A 26495-nucleotide genomic window follows, 5' to 3' on the forward strand; every position below is an offset into this window, starting at 1 on the left:
ACCACCGTAGGTACCGTAGGTGCTTCCTATAGAATAGGAGACCACCGTAGGTACCGTAGGTGCTTCCTATAGAATAGGAGACCACCGTATGTGGTTCCTATAGAATAGGAGACCACCGTATGTGGTTCCTATAGAATAGGAGACCACCGTAGGTGCTTCCTATAGAATAGGAGACCACCGTAGGTGCTTCCTATAGAATAGGATACCACCGTAGGTGTTGCCTATAGAATAGGAGACCACCGTAGGTGGTTCCTATAGAATAGGAGACCACCGTAGGTGGTTCCTATAGAATAGGAGACCACCGTAGGTGGTTCCTATAGAATAGGAGACCACCGTAGGTGGTTCCTATAGAATAGGAGACCACCGTATGTGGTTCCTGTAGAATAGGAGACCACCGTAGGTGGTTCCTATAGAATAGGAGACCACCGTAGGTGGTTCCTATAGAATAGGAGACCACCGTAGGTGGTTCCTATGGAATAGGAGACCACCGTAGGTGCTTCCTATAGAATAGGAGACCACCGTAGGTGCTTCCTATAGAATAGGATACCACCGTAGGTGTTGCCTATAGAATAGGAGACCACCGTAGGTGGTTCCTATAGAATAGGAGACCACCGTAGGTGCTTCCTATACAATAGGAGACCACCGTAGGTGCTTCCTATAGAATAGGAGACCACCGTAGGTGCTTCCTATAGAATAGGAGACCACCGTAGGTGCTTCCTATAGAATAGGAGACCACCGTAGGTGCTTCCTATAGAATAGAAGACCACCGTAGGTGCTTCCTATAGAATAGGAGACCACCATAGGTGCTTCCTATAGAATAGGAGACCACCGTAGGTGCTTCCTATAGAATAGGAGACCACCGTAGGTACCGTAGGTGCTTCCTATAGAATAGGAGACCACCGTAGGTACCGTAGGTGCTTCCTATAGAATAGGAGACCACCGTATGTGGTTCCTATAGAATAGGAGACCACCGTATGTGGTTCCTATAGAATAGGAGACCACCGTAGGTGCTTCCTATAGAATAGGAGACCACCGTAGGTGCTTCCTATAGAATAGGATACCACCGTAGGTGTTGCCTATAGAATAGGAGACCACCGTAGGTGGTTCCTATAGAATAGGAGACCACCGTAGGTGGTTCCTATAGAATAGGAGACCACCGTAGGTGGTTCCTATAGAATAGGAGACCACCGTAGGTGGTTCCTATAGAATAGGAGACCACCGTATGTGGTTCCTGTAGAATAGGAGACCACCGTAGGTGGTTCCTATAGAATAGGAGACCACCGTAGGTGGTTCCTATAGAATAGGAGACCACCGTAGGTGGTTCCTATGGAATAGGAGGCCACCGTAGGTGCTTCCTATAGAATAGGAGACCACCGTAGGTGCTTCCTATAGAATAGGATACCACCGTAGGTGTTGCCTATAGAATAGGAGACCACCGTAGGTGGTTCCTATAGAATAGGAGACCACCGTAGGTGCTTCCTATACAATAGGAGACCACCGTAGGTGCTTCCTATAGAATAGGAGACCACCGTAGGTGCTTCCTATAGAATAGGAGACCACCGTAGGTGGTTCCTATGGAATAGGAGACCACCGTAGGTGGTTCCTATGGAATAGGAGACCACCGTAGGTGGTTCCTATGGAATAGGAGGCCACCGTAGGTGGTTCCTATAGAATAGGAGACCACCGTATGTGGTTCCTATAGAATAGGAGGCCACCGTAGGTGGTTCCTATAGAATAGGAGACAACCGTAGGTGGTTCCAATAGAATAGGAGACCACCGTAGGTGGTTCCCATAGAATAGGAGACCACCGTATGTGGTTCCTATAGAATAGGAGGCCACCGTAGGTGGTTCCTATAGAATAGGAGACAACCGTAGGTAGTTCCTATGGAATAGGTGACCACCGTAGGTGTTTCCAACAGAATAGGTGACCACCGTAGGTGGTTCCTATAGAATAGGAGACCACCGTAGGTGGTTCCTATAGAATAGGCGGCCACCGTAGGTGGTTCCTATAGAATGGGAGACCACCGTAGGTGGTTCCTATAGAATAGGCGGCCACCGTAGGTGGTTCCTATAGAATAGGCGGCCACCGTAGGTGGTTCCTATAGAATAGGCGGCCACCGTAGGTGGTTCCTATAGAATAGGCGGCCACCGTAGGTGGTTCCTATAGAATAGAATAGGAGACCACCATAGGTACCACCGTATGTGGTTCCTATAGAATAGGAGGCCACCGTAGGTGGTTCCTATAGAATAGGAGACAACCGTAGGTAGTTCCTATGGAATAGGTGACCACCGTAGGTGTTTCCTACAGAATAGGTGACCACCGTAGGTGGTTCCTATGGAATAGGAGACCACCGTAGGTGGTTCCTATGGAATAGGTCACCACCGTAGGTGGTTCCTATAGAATAGGAGACCACCGTAGGTGGTTCCTATAGAATAGGTTACCACCGTAGGTGTTGCCTATAGAATAGGAGACCACCATAGGTGGTTCCTATGGAATAGGAGACCACCGTAGGTGGTTCCTATGGAATAGGAGACCACCGTAGGTGGTTCCTATGGAATAGGAGACCACCGTAGGTGGTTCCTATAGAATAGGAGATCACCGTATGTGGTTCCTATAGAATAGGAGACCACCGTAGGTGGTTCCTATAGAATAGGAGACCACCGTAGGTGGTTCCTATAGAATAGGAGACCACCGTAGGTGGTTCCTATAGAATAGGAGGCCACCGTAGGTGGTTCCTATGGAATAGGAGACCACCGTAGGTGCTTCCTATAGAATAGGAGACCTCCGTAGGTGGTTCCTATAGAATAGGAGACCACCGTAGGTGCTTCCTATAGAATAGGAGCCCACCGTAGGTGGTTCCTATAGAATAGGAAACCACCGTAGGTGGTTCCTATAGAATAGGAAACCACCGTAGGTGGTTCCTATAGAATAGGAAACCACCGTAGGTGGTTCCTATAGAATAGGGGACCACCGTAGGTGGTTCCTATGGAATAGGAGACCACCGTAGGTGGTTCCTATGGAATAGGAGACCACCGTAGGTGGTTCCTATAGAATAGGAGACCACCGTAGGTGCTTCCTATAGAATAGGAGACCTCCGTAGGTGGTTCCTATAGAATAGGAGACCACCGTAGGTGGTTCCTATAGAATAGAATAGGAGACCACCGTAGGTGGTTCCTATAGAATAGAATAGGAGACCACCGTAGGTGGTTCCTATAGAATAGGGAGACCACCGTAGGTGGTTCCTATAGAATAGGGAGACCACCGTAGGTGGTTCCTATAGAATAGGAGACCACCGTAGGTGGTTCCTAAAGAATAGGAGACCACCGTAGGTGGTTCCTATAGAATAGGAGACCACCGTAGGTGGTTCCTATGGAATAGGTGACCACCGTAGGTGGTTCCTATGGAATAGGTGACCACCGTAGGTGGTTCCTATGGAATAGGTGACCACCGTAGGTGGTTCCTATTGAATAGGTGACCACCGAAGGTTGTTCCTATAGAATAGGAGACCACCGTAGGTGTTTCCTATAGAATAGGAGACCACCATAGGTGGTTCCTATAGAATATGAGGCCACCGTAGGTGGTTCCTATAGAATAGGAGACCACCGTAGGTGGTTCCTATGGAATAGGAGACCACCATAGGTGGTTCCTATAGAATAGGAGACCACCGTAGGTGCTTCCTATAGAATAGGAGACCACCGTAGGTGGTTCCTATAGAATAGGAGACCACCGTAGGTGCTTCCTATAGAATAGGAGACCACCGTAGGTGGTTCCTATAGAATAGGAGACCACCGTAGGTGCTTCCTATAGAATAGGAGACCACCGTAGGTGGTTCCTATAGAATAGGAGACCACCGTAGGTGGTTCCTATAGAATAGGAGACCACCGTAGGTGGTTTCTTTAGAATAGGAGACCACCGTAAGTGGTTCCTATAGAATAGGAGACCACCGTAAGTGGTTCCTATAGAATAGGAGACCACCGTAGATGGTTCCTATAGGATAGGAGACCACCGTAGCTGGTTCTTTTAGAATAGGAGACCACCGTAGTTGGTTCCTAGACCACGTAGGTGGTTCCCATAGAATAGTGGTTCCTATAGAATAGGATACCACAGTAGCTGTTTCCTATAGAATAGGAGACCACCGTAGGTGCTTCCTATAGAATAGGTCACCACCGTAGGTGGTTCCTATAGAATAGGTGACTACAGTAGGTGCTTCCTATAGAATAGGAGACCACCGTTGGTGCTTCCTATAGGATAGGAGACCACCGTTGGTGCTTCCTATAGGATAGGAGACCACCGTAGGTGCTTCCTATAGAATAGGAGACCACCGTAGGTGCTTCCTATAGAATAGGAGACCACCATAGGTGCTTCCTATAGAATAGGAGACCACCGTAGGTGCTTCCTATAGAATAGGAGACCACCGTAGGTACCGTAGGTGCTTCCTATAGAATAGGAGACCACCGTAGGTGCTTCCTATAGGATAGGAGACCACCGTAGGTGCTTCCTATAGAATAGAAGACCACCGTAGGTGCTTCCTATAGAATAGGAGACCACCGTAGGTGCTTCCTATAGAATAGAAGACCACCGTAGGTGCTTCCTATAGAATAGGAGACCACCATAGGTGCTTCCTATAGAATAGGAGACCACCGTAGGTGCTTCCTATAGGATAGGAGACTACCGTAGGTGCTTCCTATAGAATAGAAGACCACCGTAGGTGCTTCCTATAGAATAGAAGACCACCGTAGGTGCTTCCTATAGAATAGGAGACCACCATAGGTGCTTCCTATAGAATAGGAGACCACCGTAGGTGCTTCCTATAGAATAGGAGACCACCGTAGGTACCGTAGGTGCTTCCTATAGAATAGGAGACCACCGTAGGTGCTTCCTATAGGATAGGAGACCACCGTAGGTGCTTCCTATAGAATAGGAGACCACCGTAGGTGCTTCCTATAGAATAGAAGACCACCGTAGGTGCTTCCTATAGAATAGGAGACCACCGTAGGTGCTTCCTATAGAATAGAAGACCACCGTAGGTGCTTCCTATAGAATAGGAGACCACCATAGGTGCTTCCTATAGAATAGGAGACCACCGTAGGTGCTTCCTATAGAATAGGAGACCACCGTAGGTACCGTAGGTGCTTCCTATAGAATAGGAGACCACCGTAGGTACCGTAGGTGCTTCCTATAGAATAGGAGACCACCGTATGTGGTTCCTATAGAATAGGAGACCACCGTATGTGGTTCCTATAGAATAGGAGACCACCGTAGGTGCTTCCTATAGAATAGGAGACCACCGTAGGTGCTTCCTATAGAATAGGATACCACCGTAGGTGTTGCCTATAGAATAGGAGACCACCGTAGGTGGTTCCTATAGAATAGGAGACCACCGTAGGTGGTTCCTATAGAATAGGAGACCACCGTAGGTGGTTCCTATAGAATAGGAGACCACCGTAGGTGGTTCCTATAGAATAGGAGACCACCGTAGGTGGTTCCTATAGAATAGGAGACCACCGTATGTGGTTCCTGTAGAATAGGAGACCACCGTAGGTGGTTCCTATAGAATAGGAGACCACCGTAGGTGGTTCCTATAGAATAGGAGACCACCGTAGGTGGTTCCTATGGAATAGGAGACCACCGTAGGTGCTTCCTATAGAATAGGAGACCACCGTAGGTGCTTCCTATAGAATAGGATACCACCGTAGGTGTTGCCTATAGAATAGGAGACCACCGTAGGTGCTTCCTATAGAATAGGATACCACCGTAGGTGTTGCCTATAGAATAGGAGACCACCGTAGGTGCTTCCTATAGAATAGGAGACCACCGTAGGTGGTTCCTATAGAATAGGAGACCACCGTAGGTGCTTCCTATAGAATAGGAGACCACCGTAGGTGCTTCCTATAGAATAGGAGACCACCGTAGGTGGTTCCTATGGAATAGGAGACCACCGTAGGTGGTTCCTATGGAATAGGAGACCACCGTAGGTGGTTCCTATGGAATAGGAGACCACCGTATGTGGTTCCTATAGAATAGGAGGCCACCGTAGGTGGTTCCTATAGAATAGGAGACAACCGTAGGTGGTTCCAATAGAATAGGAGACCACCGTAGGTGGTTCCCATAGAATAGGAGACCACCGTATGTGGTTCCTATAGAATAGGAGGCCACCGTAGGTGGTTCCTATAGAATAGGAGACAACCGTAGGTAGTTCCTATGGAATAGGTGACCACCGTAGGTGTTTCCTACAGAATAGGTGACCACCGTAGGTGGTTCCTATAGAATAGGAGACCACCGTAGGTGGTTCCTATAGAATAGGCGGCCACCGTAGGTGGTTCCTATAGAATGGGAGACCACCGTAGGTGGTTCCCATAGAATAGGAGACCACCGTATGTGGTTCCTATAGAATAGGAGGCCACCGTAGGTGGTTCCTATAGAATAGGAGACAACCGTAGGTAGTTCCTATGGAATAGGTGACCACCGTAGGTGGTTCCTATAGAATAGAATAGGAGACCACCATAGGTACCACCGTATGTGGTTCCTATAGAATAGGAGGCCACCGTAGGTGGTTCCTATAGAATAGGAGACAACCGTAGGTAGTTCCTATGGAATAGGTGACCACCGTAGGTGTTTCCTACAGAATAGGTGACCACCGTAGGTGGTTCCTATGGAATAGGAGACCACCGTAGGTGGTTCCTATGGAATAGGTCACCACCGTAGGTGGTTCCTATAGAATAGGAGACCACCGTAGGTGGTTCCTATAGAATAGGTTACCACCGTAGGTGTTGCCTATAGAATAGGAGACCACCATAGGTGGTTCCTATGGAATAGGAGACCACCGTAGGTGGTTCCTATGGAATAGGAGACCACCGTAGGTGGTTCCTATGGAATAGGAGACCACCGTAGGTGGTTCCTATAGAATAGGAGATCACCGTATGTGGTTCCTATAGAATAGGAGACCACCGTAGGTGGTTCCTATAGAATAGGAGACCACCGTAGGTGGTTCCTATAGAATAGGAGGCCACCGTAGGTGGTTCCTATGGAATAGGAGACCACCGTAGGTGCTTCCTATAGAATAGGAGACCTCCGTAGGTGGTTCCTATAGAATAGGAGACCACCGTAGGTGCTTCCTATAGAATAGGAGCCCACCGTAGGTGGTTCCTATAGAATAGGAAACCACCGTAGGTGGTTCCTTTAGAATAGGAAACCACCGCAGGTGGTTCCTACCGTAGGTGGTTCCTATAGAATAGGAAACCACCGTAGGTGGTTCCTATAGAATAGGGGACCACCGTAGGTGGTTCCTATGGAATAGGAGACCACCGTAGGTGGTTCCTATGGAATAGGAGACCACCGTAGGTGGTTCCTATAGAATAGGAGACCACCGTAGGTGCTTCCTATAGAATAGGAGACCTCCGTAGGTGGTTCCTATAGAATAGGAGACCACCGTAGGTGGTTCCTATAGAATAGAATAGGAGACCACCGTAGGTGGTTCCTATAGAATAGAATAGGAGACCACCGTAGGTGGTTCCTATAGAATAGGGAGACCACCGTAGGTGGTTCCTATAGAATAGGGAGACCACCGTAGGTGGTTCCTATAGAATAGGAGACCACCGTAGGTGGTTCCTAAAGAATAGGAGACCACCGTAGGTGGTTCCTATAGAATAGGAGACCACCGTAGGTGGTTCCTATGGAATAGGTGACCACCGTAGGTGGTTCCTATGGAATAGGTGACCACCGTAGGTGGTTCCTATTGAATAGGTGACCACCGTAGGTTGTTCCTATAGAATAGGAGACCACCGTAGGTGTTTCCTATAGAATAGGAGACCACCATAGGTGGTTCCTATAGAATATGAGGCCACCGTAGGTGGTTCCTATAGAATAGGAGACCACCGTAGGTGGTTCCTATGGAATAGGAGACCACCATAGGTGGTTCCTATAGAATAGGAGACCACCGTAGGTGCTTCCTATAGAATAGGAGACCACCGTAGGTGCTTCCTATAGAATAGGAGACCACCGTAGGTGGTTCCTATAGAATAGGAGACCACCGTAGGTGGTTCCTATAGAATAGGAGACCACCGTAGGTGGTTCCTATAGAATAGGAGACCACCGTAGGTGCTTCCTATAGAATAGGAGACCACCGTAGGTGCTTCCTATAGAATAGGAGACCACCGTAGGTGGTTCCTATAGAATAGGAGACCACCGTAGGTGCTTCCTATAGAATAGGAGACCACCGTAGGTGGTTCCTATAGAATAGGAGACCACCGTAGGTGCTTCCTATAGAATAGGAGACCACCGTAGGTGGTTCCTATAGAATAGGAGACCACCGTAGGTGGTTCCTATAGAATAGGAGACCACCGTAGGTGGTTCCTATAGAATAGGAGACCACCGTAGGTGGTTCCTATAGAATAGGAGACCACCGTAGGTGGTTCCTATAGAATAGGAGACCACCGTAGGTGGTTCCTATAGAATAGGAGACCACCGTAGGTGGTTCCTATAGAATAGGAGACCACCGTAGGTGGTTCCTATAGAATAGGAGACCACCGTAGGTGGTTCCTATAGAATAGGAGACCACCGTAGGTGGTTCCTATAGAATAGGAGACCACCGTAGGTGGTTCCTATAGAATAGGAGACCACCGTAGGTGGTTCCTATAGAATAGGAGACCACCGTAGGTGGTTCCTATAGAATAGGAGACCACCGTAGGTGGTTCCTATAGAATAGGAGACCACCGTAGGTGGTTCCTATAGAATAGGAGACCACCGTAGGTGGTTCCTATAGAATAGGAGACCACCGTAGGTGGTTCCTATAGAATAGGAGACCACCGTAGGTGGTTCCTATAGAATAGGAGACCACCGTAGGTGGTTCCTATAGAATAGGAGACCACCGTAGGTGGTTCCTATAGAATAGGAGACCACCGTAGGTGGTTCCTATAGAATAGGAGACCACCGTAGGTGGTTCCTATAGAATAGGAGACCACCGTAGGTGGTTCCTATAGAATAGGAGACCACCGTAGGTGGTTCCTATAGAATAGGAGACCACCGTAGGTGGTTCCTATAGAATAGGAGACCACCGTAGGTGGTTCCTATAGAATAGGAGACCACCGTAGGTGGTTCCTATAGAATAGGAGACCACCGTAGGTGGTTCCTATAGAATAGGAGACCACCGTAGGTGGTTCCTATAGAATAGGAGACCACCGTAGGTGGTTCCTATAGAATAGGAGACCACCGTAGGTGGTTCCTATAGAATAGGAGACCACCGTAGGTGGTTCCTATAGAATAGGAGAGCACCGTAGGTGGTTCCTATAGAATAGGAGACCACCGTAGGTGGTTCCTATAGAATAGGAGACCACCGTAGGTGGTTCCTATAGAATAGGAGACCACCGTAGGTGGTTCCTATAGAATAGGAGACCACCGTAGGTGGTTCCTATAGAATAGGAGACCACCGTAGGTGGTTCCTATAGAATAGGAGACCACCGTAGGTGGTTCCTATAGAATAGGACACCACCGTAGGTGGTTCCTATAGAATAGGACACCACCGTAGGTGGTTCCTATAGAATAGGACACCACCGTTGGTGGTTCCTATAGAATAGGAGACCACCGTTGGTGGTTCCTATAGAATAGGAGACCACAGTTGGTGGTTCCTATAGAATAGGAGACCACCGTAGGTGGTTCCTATAGAATAGGAGACCATCGTAGGTGCTTCCTATAGAATAGGAGACCACCGTAGGTGCTTCCTATAGAATAGGAGACCACCGTAGGTGCTTCCTATAGAATAGGAGACCACCGTAGTTGGTTCCTATAGAATAGGAGACCACCGTAAGTGGTTCCTATAGAATAGGAGACCACCGTAGGTGGTTCCTCTAGAATAGGAGACCACCGTAGGTGGTTCCTATAGAATAGGAGACCACCGTAGGTGGTTCATATAGAATAGGAGACCACCGTAGGTGGTTCATATAGAATAGGAGACCACCGTACCTTTTTTAAATAGCAAAAGTGTAAATACTTTAAAGAATTTGGCAATCTTTCTTTTATAAAACTAAAAAAACCAACAACCAAAGAAATTAAATCCAAATAAAATTCATTTTTTTAACATTGATAATTTTTATCACAGAATTAAATTAAAAAATGAAAGAAGAATTACAACAAAAGTAAAGACTTGCTTAAATTTGAAATCGACACCGTTGCTTTTTTTTTTTTTTTTGTTTATACAATAATAATAAAAAAAGAATAATAAATATAATGGGCGTAAAATGAATGCTTCCATTACACTTTGCATTATAAGGTTTTTTTTTTGAATTTTTATTTGCTATTTTGTGTATTTGTTTTTTTTTAATATTTTTTAAAGATTAAACATAACAGTTGGTTTTAAATTAATTTAATATATATATGCTTGTTCTTTATACAATTGTTTTAGTTTTTGTTTTTCCTTTAATAAAATGACATTTTATTTTTTAATAATTTTTGTTTTCTTTTTTATATCAGTTCAGTTACTGTTTTATCAGTTTTTTTTTCAAAATTCAATTTCAAATACAATAATTGTGTGTTGAATTTTACCCCCAGTTTATGTATTTCGAAACGAAAATGTGTGCGCATGAAAGACACCCAAACTTTAGTTTTTGAAATTATATTTCATTTGCTTTTGCTTCAAAACAAAAAACAAATTTGAAATACACACTTAAATTTGGTAGTTTTTCTTCCGCATTCGTTTTCTTATCGACATACATAAACAGGCCCTTAGTGTTTTGACCTTTTACTAAGTAACAATGTTGGGTTTGGTTATTTTAAGAGAGAGAGATAGAAAGGAAGGGACAAAAGGTAGATCTCAAGAAGGGTGGAATTGTTTTTAGTTAAAAGGTGGCTGGAGGCTGGGATTTTTGTTTGGAGGAGGGAGCTTGGTTTTTTGACATGTTAATATGTATTTATTTTATATATTATTGTTATTAATTTTTAGTTTAGATTTACGTTTTTTTTTTGCATTTTGCTTGTTTGTATGTATATGATAATAATGTGTGATTTTCAATCTTGTCTGTCCGTCCATCCATCATGTTACTACTAAACATCCGAGTGCGTATGTGTTAACTTCTAAATTTCCTTTAAAGATTCCATAACATATGTATGTATGTATTTGGGGGGGTAACATTTTGTTAATATTTTTTAACCGTTTTTATTTTGGTTTTTCGTTTACTTTGCCTGGCGTCTGTAGACGTCATTTTCCGTTTATTTTGTTAGGGATTTTCTTGTTCAAGCCTTTGATGTTGCTGCTGGTTTTGTGGCGTTCTGTTGCAAATGCAAATTGGTACTACTATTGTTGCTTATTGCTGCTACTGCTGCGGCAGCTGTTGCGACTGCAGATGTTGGCGTCGTCGTCGTCGTCATTATTTCACTATTGGCCTGTTGCATACTGCGCGTTGTCGTGGCATGACATGGCGCACACAATCGTACCGGACTAAATAGTTTGGCATCTGGCAGCGGTGCCCAATATTCGCTACAATCAGCACAGAAAATTTGTCCGCAAGATCTGTGGAGATAAGAAAAAAATGAAGATAAAGATAAGATAAAATTAAGGGTCTTAGTTGGGATTTAGAATTATTTAAAAATTATCCCAAGAGTGTAGGATATGTAAAAATTTGTTCTTTATGATATGTGAAATGTTAAGTGAGCATGAAGAGCAATTTTGTTAGTTTATAGAAGTTTCAAAACCACCTCCGGTGGTCTGCTATTCTATAGGAATCACCTACGGTGGTTTGTTATTCTATAGGAACCATTTACGGTGGTCTCCTATACTCCTGATTAAGGGTATTTTCTAAAAGGGAATAACGGGTTCAACAACCCCGAGGGCCCCTGTCTAAATGGGAGTTACCTGCCCCTCAGTCACATGGGACCGAAACTGGATAGTCAACTTTCCACACCATTACAGATCTTCTACGATCTTGTTGGAGCATTTTTACACAAAAATTGCCGTTCGCCAGCAAGGCAGGGAATAGACCTCCCTCCCAGCAGTGACAAAGCTACTACAATGTAAGTGATTAGACTGCTCCATCTTTGTAACACTTGTGTTTCTTTCTTCCTATTAACTGATCGTGACTGGTGTCAACTACGAAGCGTGATTGGACATTTTTCTGACGAAAGATAGACCTTAAAAGAGGGAAGCGAAACACTTACAGTAGATCTATGGCGATCAGGGCACAAAATTTGAACTTTTGCAAATAAAATGTCTAAAAAATTCCACTCTTGGCCACCACCCTCTGGCCAAGTCGGTAGTTCTGGGAAAACGCTTTGACCATTTGACCAGTCTACGGTCGACATGATTGCAGTTTATGAAGCGGACGACATGGTGGTTACCAATGTAGAAGTAGTCAAGGATAGTCTGGCGGAACATAGTGTTATCCTTCCTAAGAAAACGGTGTCCCTAAGTCTAAGAGATGGATCCTAGAGAATAGGTGGTTCCTATAGAATAGAAGACCACCGTAGGTGGTTCCTATAGAATAGGAGACCACCGTAGGTGGTTCCTATAGAATAGGAGACCACCGTAGGTGGTTCCTATAGAATAGGAGACCACTGTAGGTGGTTCCTATAGAATAGGAGACCACCGTAGGTGGTTCCTATAGAATAGGAGACCACCGTAGGTGGTTCCTATAGAATAGGAGACCACGGTAGGTGGTTCATATAGAATAGGAGACCACCGTAGGTGGTTCCTATAGAATAGGAGACCACCGTAGGTGGTTCCCATAGAATAGGAGACCACCGTAGGTGGTTCCCATAGAATAGGAGACCACCGTAGGTGGTTCCCATAGAATAGGAGACCACCGTAGGTGGTTCCTATAGAATAGGAGACCACCGTAGGTGGTTCCTATAGAATAGGAGACCACCGTAGGTGGTTCCTATAGAATAGGAGACCACCGTAGGTGGTTTCTATAGAATAGGAGACCACCGTAGGTGGTTCCTATAGAATAAGAGAACACCGTAGGTGGTTCCTATAGAATAGGAGACCACCGTAGGTGGTTCCTATAGAATAGGAGACCACCGTAGGTGGTTCCTATGGAATAGGAGACCACCGTATGTGGTTCCTATAGAAAAGGAGACCACCGTAGGTGGTGACTATAGAATAGTAGGCCACCGAATGTGGTTCCTATGGAATAGGAGGCAACCGTATGTGGTTTCTATAGAATATAAGGCCACCGCAGGTGGTTTCTATATAATAAGAGGACAACGTAGGTGGTTCCTTTAGAATACTAGGCCACCGCAGGTGGTTCCTATAGAATAGGAGACCACCGTAGGTGGTTCCTATGGAATAGGAGACCACCGTATGTGGTTCCTATAGAAAAGGAGACCACCGTAGGTGGTGACTATAGAATAGTAGGCCACCGAATGTGGTTCCTATGGAATAGGAGGCAACCGTATGTGGTTTCTATAGAATAGGAGACCACCGTAGGTGGTTCCTATAGAATAGGAGACCACCGTAGGTGGTTCCTATAGAATAGGAGACCACCGTAGGTGGTTCCTATAGAATAGGAGACCACCGTAGGTGGTTCCTATAGAATAGGAGACCACCGTAGGTGGTTCCTATAGAATAGGAGACCACCGTAGGTGGTTCCTATAGAATATGAGACCACCGTAGGTGGTTCCTATAGAATAGGAGACCACCGTAGGTGGTTCCTATAGAATAGGAGACCTCCGTAGGTGGTTCCTATAGAATAGGAGACCACCGTAGGTGGTTCCTATAGAATAGGAGACCACCGTAGGTGGTTCCTATAGAATAGGAGACCACCGTAGGTGGTTCCTATAGAATAGGAGACCTCCGTAGGTGGTTCCTATAGAATAGGAGACCACCGTAGGTGGTTCCTATAGAATAGGAGACCACCGTAGGTGGTTCCTATAGAATAGGAGACCACCGTAGGTGGTTCCTATAGAATAGGAGACCACCGTAGGTGGTTCCTATAGAATAGGAGACCACCGTAGGTGGTTCCTATAGAATAGGAGACCACCGTAGGTGGTTCCTATAGAATAGGAGACCACCGTAGGTGGTTCCTATAGAATAGGAGACCACCGTAGGTGGTTTCTATAGAATAGGAGACCACCGTAGGTGGTTCCTATAGAATAGGAGACCACCGTAGGTGGTTCCTATAGAATAGGAGACCACCGTAGGTGGTTCCTATAGAATAGGAGACCACCGTAGGTGGTTCCTATAGAATAGGAGACCACCGTAGGTGGTTCCTATGGAATAGGAGACCACCGTATGTGGTTCCTATAGAAAAGGAGACCACCGTAGGTGGTGACTATAGAATAGTAGGCCACCGAATGTGGTTCCTATGGAATAGGAGGCAACCGTATGTGGTTTCTATAGAATATAAGGCCACCGCAGGTGGTTTCTATATAATAAGAGGACAACGTAGGTGGCTCCTATAGAACAGAAGGCCACCGTAGGTGGTTCCTTTAGAATACTAGGCCACCGCAGGTGGTTCCTATAGAATAGGAGACCACCGTAGGTGGTTCCTATGGAATAGGAGACCACCGTATGTGGTTCCTATAGAAAAGGAGACCACCGTAGGTGGTGACTATAGAATAGTAGGCCACCGAATGTGGTTCCTATGGAATAGGAGGCAACCGTATGTGGTTTCTATAGAATATAAGGCCACCGTAGGTGGTTTCTATATAATAAGAGGACAACGTAGGTGGCTCCTATAGAACAGAAGGCCACCGTAGGTTTTTCCTTTAACATAGGAGACCACCGTAGGTGTTTCCTATATCATAGGAGACCACCGTAGGTGGTTCCTATATCATGGGAAACCACCGTAGATGGTTCCTATAGCATACTAGACTACCGTAAGTGGGTTCAAGTCTAAGCCAGGGTAGTGGTTCTCGTGAGGCCGAGGACAGCTTATTTGGAAACGAACTGGATACCAGTCATTGCAGCGAATTGATACGGATTATGAAAGAATACCCACTACATACTAAAGAGAAATCCAGATCCCAAAAAACTTTCTCTCACTTTAATGTCCACCGACAGATGAAGTTGAATAGGAATGCAACATCAACTGTAATAACCACATTGCCTACACCTACAACCAATTATCCCCTGGGCGATTCATTTACATCAGCTGGCCTATCCTCGGGTTAACAAGTTGGTTTGTCAAAGGGAAAGAATCCTTATTTTCATAGCAGATAACCTTTGACTCTCCTGTAAAGAGGCATGCTATTATACGGTGCATGACTTGAGACCACCAGATCACCCAAAGACCTCAACTTCTAAGTGTGTGAATATAAAGAAGTTCGTACCTCCTCCATAAACTACATTATGAAGAGGATTAGGGCAACACACAATAGCCAAGAGGTCCGTACTGAGTCAGAGAACCAAACACTCTACATCCACTGCCAACCGGGCCAAAGCAGCCCAAAAAGCTGATCAAAGCCACAAGGTATCTTCCTGACCTCATTTCACTCTACTAAAGGACCAAAGCAGGGCGCCAAAAGTCCAATGATCCTGAAAATCCTCGAGTCATCGATAGAGCTAAGCCTGAGGGGAAAATAAGTGATAGTCGATGGCTGTTGAAGACCATCTGAGAGACATTCTCAGGCGATGCAGAACTTCCCAATGATTATCCTCAGTTCCCATATTTACCAATCTCTCATGGATGATCAAAATTTAAATACAAAACAACAAACAGAAACAAGCAACAACAACTCTAATGACGACCCCAATGCACTACTCGCTGCAAAAACGCACATATTTTCGGGCGGGGCCAACGGACAATTGACGTTGTTAGTCAAGCAATTCATACACAGAGCAGGGAATTTTTTGGATCTTCAGACGGAGAGTACAACTCTAGGTCTGAGTCGGGAAAGTTCTCTCGTAAGCAAGTGGGAAGATAACCCTCTGTCAGACGATGAGATGGACACCATGGTTATCCCATCTCAATCGAACAGATTGGCGTCTTCGTCAGTTGCTGTACGAAGCACCATATTTTTGGGAACAAAACGTCGATCGTTACCGATAAACATTTCCTTCCCAGGCAGGACGCTTTGGCGTATGATGTGTAAGAATAGATGTAGCACTCTCCAACATACCCAGGCGACAAAAATAGTTCCTTAGGTCAGAGAAATGAAGGACACTCACGCCTACAATAGAAATGTACACTAATAAGTCGACAAGTGATGTTTCGCGGGCGAAATTCCGGGATATTAAGTTGAAAATTCGATTCGGGTGGCGTTTCGAAAAGAAATATCCTCACGTAAAGTAGTGTTCTCTACCGAACGGATTCCGATCCCTGTTTTTAAAGATGGGGATCCCTCTGGTAGACCTTTAATAGATGTAAGGCCATATGAGACAAACGTCTTCAGCAGTTGCAAGAGGCCTTTAAAGTCCTGCTACTTATAGAGGAACTTTAGAGGGTCCATTACAGATGGAGGATCCCTTTGAAGTGTCTTACAAAGAAAGATAATCAGTTTAACAGGTCTTCTAGAGATGAACATTATTTTGAATGTGTCAATTGGTTGAATTCACTGATCAAAAAATTGGGTTGGCTGTCACCGTCGAACTGTCTGAACGGTCCAGTACCGTTGACCCTCTTTGTGTTGTTGTTGTAACAGTGTTTTTGTAATGTTTATTTGTTCGTTCATCTGTTCAATCTGGCTCTGGGTCTATCTCCAGTTCCAGAAAAGTGGCTGCTTCGATGGGATGTAGCCACAGATCCAGGTTTGGCGGGGCAGGTGTTGTGTGTCGTGCGGGCCCATGCCGCATACTGGGCAGATGTCTTGCACGGCGCGATCGATTTCCGCCCAATAAGAATTTAGGCGACTGCAATATCCCGAGCGAAGTTGAGCCAAAACTACTCTAGTTTGTCGTGGCAGCTGACGCTCCTCAGCTGCGATAGATGGAGGATGTATTTCGAGGACTTTATTCACACTATAACTGCTTAAGGCCTTGGCAACTGCATCCGTGTGAATGCTATTCAATCCTGCTTGATATGCTTGTTGATCTAGGGATTCTCTCCTGTATCTTTGGACCTCTCCCTCTAGAGCATGGATATCCTTCCTGATCTCCCTGAATGGGCCGGGCCTACCCACAAGATGGTGATTGGGATGGCTCACACGATAACATCCAAGCAGGTACTGCAACGAAAGCATCTCATTGTGTTGCTTTACAGGAAGAATTTTTGCCTCCTCATGTAGATGGTCCACTGATTTGAGGAGGCAGCCTGTCGCTGTTCTCAGGGCGGCATTCTGGCAAGTTTAAATCTTTTTCCAGTTCGAATCACACAATCTCGGGGACCAGACTGGAGCCGCATAGCTTACCACAGACCGACCTATCGCGTTATACGTGGCCAACAAGGTTTCTTTATCTGCACCCAAAATTGCTGCCGGCCAGGGACTTGAGGACCTTGTTCCTACTTTTCAACTTGTCGCAGATAGCTTTGGCGTGTGCGCACGACGTGAATGCAGTGTCGAATGTGACCCCTAAAATTTTAGGGCAGTTTGTGGTCGGAATTCTGCTACCGTCGACCACGACATTCAACTCACGTCCAAACTGCGCTGTCCATGTGGTGAACAGAGTAGCTGTAGATTTTGTGGGGGAAATCTGCATATTCCTCGAATATAAAAAGGAGGTAAGATCGGTTAAATAGTTGTTCAGTCTCTCACAGATGTCATCAGGATACCCATCAGGTACCCGACGCCAGGATCGTGCAATCATCCGCATACGTCACGATCTCAATGCCGTCTGGAGGGGGTGGAATACAGGAGAGGTAGAGGTTAAACAGTTCCGGAGATATCACCCCACCTTGGGGAACTCCCTGTTTCACTCTACGGGGTTTCGACTTCTTATTCCTGAATTCCACGTACGACTGGCGTCCACACATATAGTTGACTATCCAACGTTTCAAGCTTGGCCGGAGGGTTGTCTGCTCAATGTCCTCAAACAGCGTGGAGTGCCTGACTGTATCAAAGGCTTTTGATAAATCAAGCGCCACCATCACTGTTCTATCGCACGGCCGTCTCTGGTTGAGTCCTTTACAGATATATGTGGTAATGGCGTGCAGCGCTGTTGTCGTGCTGTGCTGCTTACGGAATCCATGTTGATGATCGGCAACTTGATAGCTATTTCTGATACTGGGGAGGAGCAAGGCCTCAAGTGTCTTTGCTACGGGCGACAAAAGCGAAATCGGTCTGTACGATTCACTTTCGCTGGCATCCTTGCCTGGCTTCCGTAGTGGGACCACCCTGCCCATTTTCCAGACTTCGGGAACAACGAGGCTGGCTAGCGACAAGTTGAAGACTTTGGTGAGATACTCGACTCCCGGCTCATCCAGCTGCTTCAACATTACCATGGAGATTCCATCAGGGCCCAACGCTTTGGATGATTTAGCGTTCCTGATGGCATTGGCAACATCATCCATTGTAAATTGTGGTGGTTCATCCTCGGCAGGAAGAGATCTGATGCGACGTAATACTCTTCGCCATGTCACTCTCGGGATGCTCGACAAACTGTCGATTGAAATTACTTGCGCACCTCTTCGGGTCAGTCAACGTAACGTCGCCAAACGTGAATGAGGTCCTATCTTCCCTTCTTCCAGGGTTCGAGAGTGACTTAACCGTTGCCCACAATTCACCTATACCGGCTCCAATGTTGCAGCTCTTCAGATGATTTAACCATTTGTTCCGCTTATGCTCGTCGACCAGCCTGTTAACTTCCAGTGTCAGCTCCCTGACATTGGGGTCATGTGTACGAGTTCATCCTCTTTGTGAAAGGCAGGCTTGATTACCAACAGTTGCAAGAGGTCTTCAAAGTCCTGCTACTTATAGAGGAAGGATCCAAAGAAGAAAGTAGACGTGGGGTTATTTAGGATTTTTGGGAGGATCCAAAGAGGAAATTAGACGTGGGTTTATTAAAGATTTTTGGGAGGATCCAAGGAGGAAAATAAAAGTGCATTTATTAAAGATTTTTGGGAATATCCCAAAAATAAAAATAGACGTGGATTTATTAAAGATTTTTGGGAGTATCCCAAAAAGAGAAATAGACGTGAACTTATAAAAGATTTTTAGGAGTATCCAAAAAGATTTTTTAAAGATTTTTGGGAGGATCACAAGAGGAAAATAAACCTGGATTTATTAAATATTTTTGGGAGGATCCATAGAGGAAAGTAGACGTGGGTTTATTAAATATTTTTGGGAAGATCCAAAGAGGAAAGTAGACGTAGGTTTATTAAATATTTTTGGGAGGATCCATAGAGGAAAGTAGACGTGGGTTTATTAAATATTTTTGGGAAGATCCAAAGAGGAAAGTAGACGTAGGTTTATTAAATATTTTTGGGAGGATCCATAGAGGAAAGTAGATGTGGGTTTATTAAATATTTTTGGAGGATCCAAATAGGAAAGTAGATGGATTTATTAAAGATTTTTGGGGGTATCCAAGCAAGAAAATAAACGTGGATTTATTAAAGATTTTTGGGAGGATCCAAAAAAGAAAATAGACGTGAATTTATTAAAAATGTCTTGGAGGATCCCAAAAAGAAAAATAGACGTGGATTTTCAAAGATTTTTGGGAGGATCCAAAGAGGAAAGTAGAGGTGGGCTTATTAAAGATTTTTGGGAGGATCCAAAGAGGAAAGTAGACGTGGATTTATTAAAGATTTTTGGGAGGATCCAAAGAGGAAAGTAGACGTGGATTTATTAAAGATTTTCAGGAGTATCCAAACAGGAAAATAAACGTTGATTTATTAAAGATTTTTGGGAGGATTTAAAGTGTAAAGTAGACGTGGATTTATTAAAGATTTTTAGTTAAACTCAGGAAGGCAAGGTGACATGGATTTGTCAACGTTGTTGGAAAGACTCATTGTGAAAGATAGATGTTTGAAGATTCACAAAGAAGAAACAGTTTACAATTATGTTTATAAGAAGTCTTATCACATATGCTTCCGAGGTAATGAATACGTACATACATACATACGGGTACATCCATTTATTCTAAACTCCATAAAAGAACGAAGGAAAGTACAAACCATTGTTTTCCTACAAAATGTATAGCCGGTTCTTGATCTATACTCGAAACAAACTATCAAACAAAGTACAACAGACCACTTAAGGTCCTTTTGTAATTCATACGATTTCGTTTTTGAATAAAGTCTAGATACTGGCCATTAACAAATAAAATAATGCGTGCTTTTTGTATGTGATTTGAGTAAAATGTATGTGTGTGATTTTGGTGTATTTAAAAATGATATTATTTAAACATATACTTATGTTAAATAAACTTAAAGAAAAAAAAACTAAGAATTAAAAAAAAATTAAATGACAATGGTTATTAACAACAATGGAAATGAAAAGTAGTGGTTGGTAGTGGTTGGTGGTGTTAGCAGAAAAGAAACAATCTTTAGAGCAAAATAAAACTTTGGGGTTTCCAATGAAAGACAAAAGTTTTATTAAGCCATTGAAAAGATGGTCTACAAATTAAGACAAACAAAAAATTAGTTACATTCTCATAAAACAAAAGAAAAAAATTAAAATAAAAAACTAAAAAGGAAAACAGAACTTCAGAGGTGACATCACAATTATGTTAAGAAGAATAAAAACAAAAGAGAAACGTTTTGTTGTCTTTTTACAAACAACTACAAAAATTTACAATGCGCACCGGCAATGGTGTTTCCTTCGGCCCAGCCAAAATTCCGTTTGACAGCTGGTACAACGTGAAACGGCATGATCGGGTACCCATAATACACTTGTGGCATTTGGTTGCATTGAGGAACTGGTTGTGGCGCAGGACGAGGGACCACTAGCACTGCGATCTTCAACAGCTTCCCATGAGCAAATCGAAGCATTTTCTACATTATCCAGTGCTGAACACTATTGGTGTTTGTGTGCGTGCGCGTGTATTTGAAATCCCATTTACAATCAATCCATCACGATCATGCGTGCAGATATAACCGAAAAAGAAATACAAAGAAGAAAAGAGTGGAGGAAAATAGAATTTGTTAGAGAACAAACATTTATGTTGGTTAAATAAAAATTTTAAATTAATTTACAAAAAGACGATTTCATGCTGTTATTTTCAAATTTCAGTTGATATTTTTTTCCAAAGCATTAATAAAAAGCTTCCTGGAAATAGAAATCGCCATTAAAGTACCTAATTAGTATTGATTTTAATAAGATTTATTGTAAATCTTAAACTAACTTTTGTATATTTAGCTACGAAAAACAAATATAGCCTGAAACTTAGAACGTGTTACTAAAGAAACATAGCCTCACAAGTAGAAACCATTATTTTCAATGTCATAACATCAAAATAAATAACCTGAGGGCCAAACCTATAGCTCTACAAAAACAAAATACATGTATTTTGGCCTTGAGAGTATAAAATCTGGCAAAATATATATCCAAGAGAATGTAATAAACAAAACATAACCTCACATTGGGTGCCACCGTGGTGCAATGGTATGTACACACGACTTGCACGCTGAAGGACATGGGTTCCTGAGTATTTCAGCCATGAAAAAATTCTCTACAAAATAGGCGTGGATTTATTAAAATTTTTGGGAGAATCCAAAGAGAAAAATAGACGTGGATTTATTAAAGATTTTTGGGATCGTCCAAAGAAGTAAATTAACGTGGGTTTATTACATATTTTTGGAGGATCCAAGGAAGAAAATAGACGCGGTTTTATTAAAGATTTTTGGGAGGATTCCAATAGGAAAATAGGCGTGGATTTATTAAAGATTTTTGGGAGGATTCCAATAGGAAAATAAGCGTGGATTTATTAAAGATTTTTGGGAAGATTCCAATAGGAAAATAGGCGTGGATTTATTAAAGATTTGTGGGAGGATTCCAATAGGAAAATAGGCGTGGATTTATTAAAGATTTTTGGGAGGATTCCAATAGGAAAATAGGCGTGGATTTATTAAAGATTTTTGGGAGGATTCCAATAGGAAAATAGGCGTGGATTTATTAAAGATTTTTGGGAGGATTCCAATAGGAAAATAGGCGTGGATTTATTAAAGATTTGTGGGAGGATTCCAATAGGAAAATAGGCGTGGATTTATTAAAGATTTTTGGGAGGATTCCAATAGGAAAATAGGCGTGGATTTATTAAAGATTTTTGGGAGGATTCCAATAGGAAAATAGGCATGGATTTATTAAAGATTTTTGGGAGGATTCCAATAGGAAAATAGGCGTGGATTTATTAAAGATTTTTGGGAGGATTCCAATAGGAAAATAGGCGTGGATTTATTAAAGATTTTTGGGAGGATTCCAATAGGAAAATATTTGGATTTATTAAAGATTTTTGGGAGGATTCCAATAGGAAAATAGGCCTGGATTTATTAAAGATTTTTGGGAGGATTCCAATAGGAAAATAGGCCTGGATTTATTAAAGATTTTTGGGAGGATTCCAATAGGAAAATAGGCGTGGATTTATTAAAGATTTTTGGGAGGATTCCAATAGGAAAATAGGCGTGGATTTTTTAAAGATTTTTGGGAGGATTCCAATAGGAAAATAGGCGTGGATTTATTAAAGATTTTTCGGAGGATTCCAATAGAAAAATAGGCGTGGATTTATTAAAGATTTTTGGGAGGATTCCAATAGGAAAATAGGCGTAGATTTATTAAAGATTTTTGGGAAGATTCCAATAGAAAAATAGACGTGGATTTATTAAAGATTTTTGGGAGGATTCCAATAGGAAAATAGGCGTGGATTTATTAAAGATTTTTGGGAGGATTCCAATAGGAAAATAGGCGTAGATTTATTAAAGATTTTTGGGAAGATTCCAATAGGAAAATAGGCGTGGATTTATTAAAGATTTTTGGGAGGATTCCAATAGGAAAATAGGCGTGGATTTATTAAAGATTTTTGGGAAGATTCCAATAGAAAAATAGGCGTGGATTTATTAAAGATTTTTGGGAGGATTCCAATAGGAAAATAGGCGTGGATTTATTAAAGATTTTTCGGAGGATTCCAATAGGAAAATAGGCGTGGATTTATTAAAGATTTTTGGGAGGATTCCAATAGGAAAATAGGCGTGGATTTATTAAAGATTTTTCGGAGGATTCCAATAGGAAAATAGGCGTGGATTTATTAAAGATTTTTGGGAGGATTCCAATAGGAAAATAGGCGTGGATTTATTAAAGATTTTTCGGAGGATTCCAATAGGAAAATAGGCGTGGATTTATTAAAGATTTTTGGGAGGATTCCAATAGGAAAATAGGCGTGGATTTATTAAAGATTTTTCGGAGGATTCCAATAGGAAAATAGGCGTGGATTTATTATAGATTTTTGGGAGGATTCCAATAGGAAAATAGGCGTGGATTTATTAAAGATTTTTCGGAGGATTCCAATAGGAAAATAGGCGTGGATTTATTATAGATTTTTGGGAGGATTCCAATAGGAAAATAGGCGTGGATTTATTAAAGATTTTTGGGAGGATTCCAATCGGAAAATAGGCGTGGATTTATTAAAGATTTTTGGGAGGATTCCAATAGGAAAATAGGCGTGGATTTATTAAAGATTTTTGGGAGGATTCCAATCGGAAAATAGGCGTGGATTTATTAAAGATTTTTGGGAGGATTCCAATAGGAAAATAGGCGTGGATTTATTAAAGATTTTTGGGAGGATTCCAATCGGAAAATAGGCGTGAATTTATTTAAGATTTTTGGGAGGATTCCAATAGGAAAATAGGCGTGGATTTATTAAAGATTTTTGGGAGGATTCCAATAGGAAAATAGGCGTGGATTTATTAAAGATTTTTGGGAGGATTCCAATAGGAAAATAGGCGTGGATTTATTAAAGATTTTTGGGAGGATCCAAAGAGGAAATTAGGCGTGGATTTATTAAAGATTTTTGGGAGGATTCCAATAGGAAAATAGGCGTGGATTTATTAAAGATTTTTGGGAGGATTCCAATAGGAAAATAGGCGTGGATTTATTAAAGATTTTTGGGAGGATTCCAATAGGAAAATAGGCGTGGATTTATTAAAGATTTTTGGGAGGATTCCAATAGGAAAATAGGCGTGGATTTATTAAAGATTTTTGGGAGGATTCCAATAGGAAAATAGGCGTGGATTTATTAAAGATTTTTGGGAGGATTCCAATAGGAAAATAGGCGTGGATTTATTAAAGATTTTTGGGAGGATTCCAATAGGAAAATAGGCGTGGATTTATTAACGATTTTTGGGAGGATTCCAATAGGAAAATAGGCGTGGATTTATTAAAGATTTTTAGGAGGATTCCAATAGGAAAATAAGCGTGGATTTATTAAAGATTTTTGGGAGGATTCCAATAGGAAAATAGGCGTGGATTTATTAAAGATTTTTAGGAGGATTCCAATAGGAAAATAGGCGTGGATTTATTAAAGATTTTTGGGAGGATTCCAATAGGAAAATAGGCGTGGATTTATTAAAGATTTTTGGGAGGATTCCAATAGGAAAATAGGCGTGGATTTATTAAAGATTTTTGGGAGGATTCCAATAGGAAAATAGGCGTGGATTTATTAAAGATTTTTGGGAGGATTCCAATAGGAAAATAGGCGTGGATTTATTAAAAATTTTTGGGAGGATTCCAATAGGAAAATAGGCGTGGATTTATTAAAGATTTTTGGGAGGATTCCAATAGGAAAATAGGCGTGGATTTATTAAAGATTTTTGGGAGGATTCCAAAGAGGAAAATAGGCGTGGATTTATTAAAGATTTTTGGGAGGATCCAAAGAGGAAAATAGGCGTGGATTTATTAAAGATTTTTGGGAGGATTCCAATAGGAAAATAGGCGTGGATTTATTAAAGATTTTTGGGAGGATTCCAATAGGAAAATCGATGTGGATTTATTAAAGATTTTTGGGAGGATTCCAATAGGAAAATAGGCGTGGATTTATTAAAGATTTTTGGGAGGATTCCAATAGGAAAATAGGCGTGGATTTATTAAAGATTTTTGGGAGGATTCCAATAGGAAAATAGGCGTGGATTTATTAAAGATTTTTGGGAGGATTCCAATAGGAAAATAGGCGTGGATTTATTAAAGATTTTTGGGAGGATTCCAATAGGAAAATAGGCGTGGATTTATTAAAGATTTTTGGGAGGATTCCAATAGGAAAATAGGCGTGGATTTATTAAAGATTTTTGGGAGGATTCCAATAGGAAAATAGGCGTGGATTTATTAAAGATTTTTAGGAGGATTCCAATAGGAAAATAGGCGTGGATTTATTAAAGATTTTTGGGAGGATTCCAATAGGAAAATAGGCGTGGATTTATTAAAGATTTTTGGGAGGATTCCAATAGGAAAATAGGCTTGGATTTATTAAAGATTTTTGGGAGGATTCCAATAGGAAAATAGGCGTGGATTTATTAAAGATTTTTGGGAGGATTCCAATAGGAAAATAGGCGTGGATTTATTAAAGATTTTTGGGAGGATTCCAATAGGAAAATAGGCGTGGATTTATTAAAGATTTTTGGGAGGATTCCAATAGGAAAATAGGCGTGGATTTATTAAAGATTTTTGGGAGGATTCCAATAGGAAAATAGGCGTGGATTTATTAAAGATTTTTGGGAGGATTCCAATAGGAAAATAGGCGTGGATTTATTAAGGATTTTTGGAAGGATTCCAATAGGAAAATAGGCGTGGATTTATTAAAGATTTTTGGGAGGATTCCAATAGGAAAATAGGCGTGGATTTATTAAAGATTTTTGGAAGGATTCCAATAGGAAAATAGGCGTGGATTTATTAAATTTTTTGGGAGGATTCCAATAGGAAAATAGGCGTGGATTTATTAAAGATTTTTGGAAGGATTCCAATAGGAAAATAGGCGTGGATTTATTAAAGATTTTTGGGAGGATTCCAATAGGAAAATAGGCGTGGATTTATTAAAGATTTTTGGGAGGATTCCAATAGGAAAATAGGCGTGATTTATTAAAGATTTTTGGAAGGATTCCAATAGGAAAATAGGCGTGGATTTATTAAAGATTTTTGGAAGGATTCCAATAGGAAAATAGGCGTGGATTTATTAAAGATTTTTGGGAGGATTCCAATAGGAAAATAGGCGTGGATTTATTAAAGATTTGTGGGAGGATTCCAATAGGAAAATAGGCGTGGATTTATTAAAGATTTTTGGGAGGATTCCAATAGGAAAATAGGCGTGGATTTATTAAAGATTTTTGGGAGGATTCCAATAGGAAAATAGGCGTGGATTTATTAAAGATTTTTGGGAGGATTCCAATAGGAAAATAGGCGTGGATTTATTAAAGATTTTTGGGAGGATTCCAATAGGAAAATAGGCGTGGATTTATTAAAGATTTTTGGGAGGATTCCAATAGGAAAATAGGCGTGGATTTATTAAAGATTTTTGGGAGGATTCCAATAGGAAAATAGGCGTGGATTTATTAAAGATTTTTGGGAGGATTCCAATAGGAAAATAAGCGTGGATTTATTAAAGATTTTTGGGAGGATTCCAATAGGAAAATAGGCGTGGATTTATTAAAGATTTTTGGGAGGATTCCAATAGGAAAATAGGCGTGGATTTATTAAAGATTTTTGGGAGGATTCC

The 26495-nt window shown here is 42.2% G+C and overlaps 1 protein-coding gene across 21 annotated transcripts in view; it reads right to left on the reverse strand.

Annotated features, from left to right (window-relative positions):
* Positions 1–11144: 11144 nt before the first annotated feature.
* Positions 11145–26495, reverse strand: part of LOC141399743 (phosphatidylinositol-3,5-bisphosphate 3-phosphatase MTMR4) — a 102100-nt gene continuing 86749 nt past the window's right edge. For 17 of the 21 annotated variants that reach the window (XR_012411924.1, XR_012411926.1, XR_012411925.1 and 14 more), the window contains 2 exons: positions 20607–20818; positions 11145–11501 (listed from right to left, as the gene is read on the reverse strand). Coding sequence is in view for 18 of the 21 variants with exons in the window: in XM_073978998.1 (XP_073835099.1) it covers positions 11225–11501; positions 20607–20818 (489 nt within the window). In the remaining 3 variants the exon portion in view is untranslated. The remainder of the gene's footprint in view (positions 11502–20606; positions 20819–26495) is intronic. The other 4 variants (XM_073979008.1, XM_073979005.1, XM_073979007.1 and 1 more) reach the window with 1 other exon arrangement.

The sequence above is a fragment of the Musca autumnalis genome, unplaced genomic scaffold, assembly GCF_047663935.1.
Source record: "Musca autumnalis isolate F117 unplaced genomic scaffold, ASM4766393v1 scaffold_3, whole genome shotgun sequence".
Lineage (NCBI taxonomy): Eukaryota > Metazoa > Arthropoda > Insecta > Diptera > Muscidae > Musca > Musca autumnalis.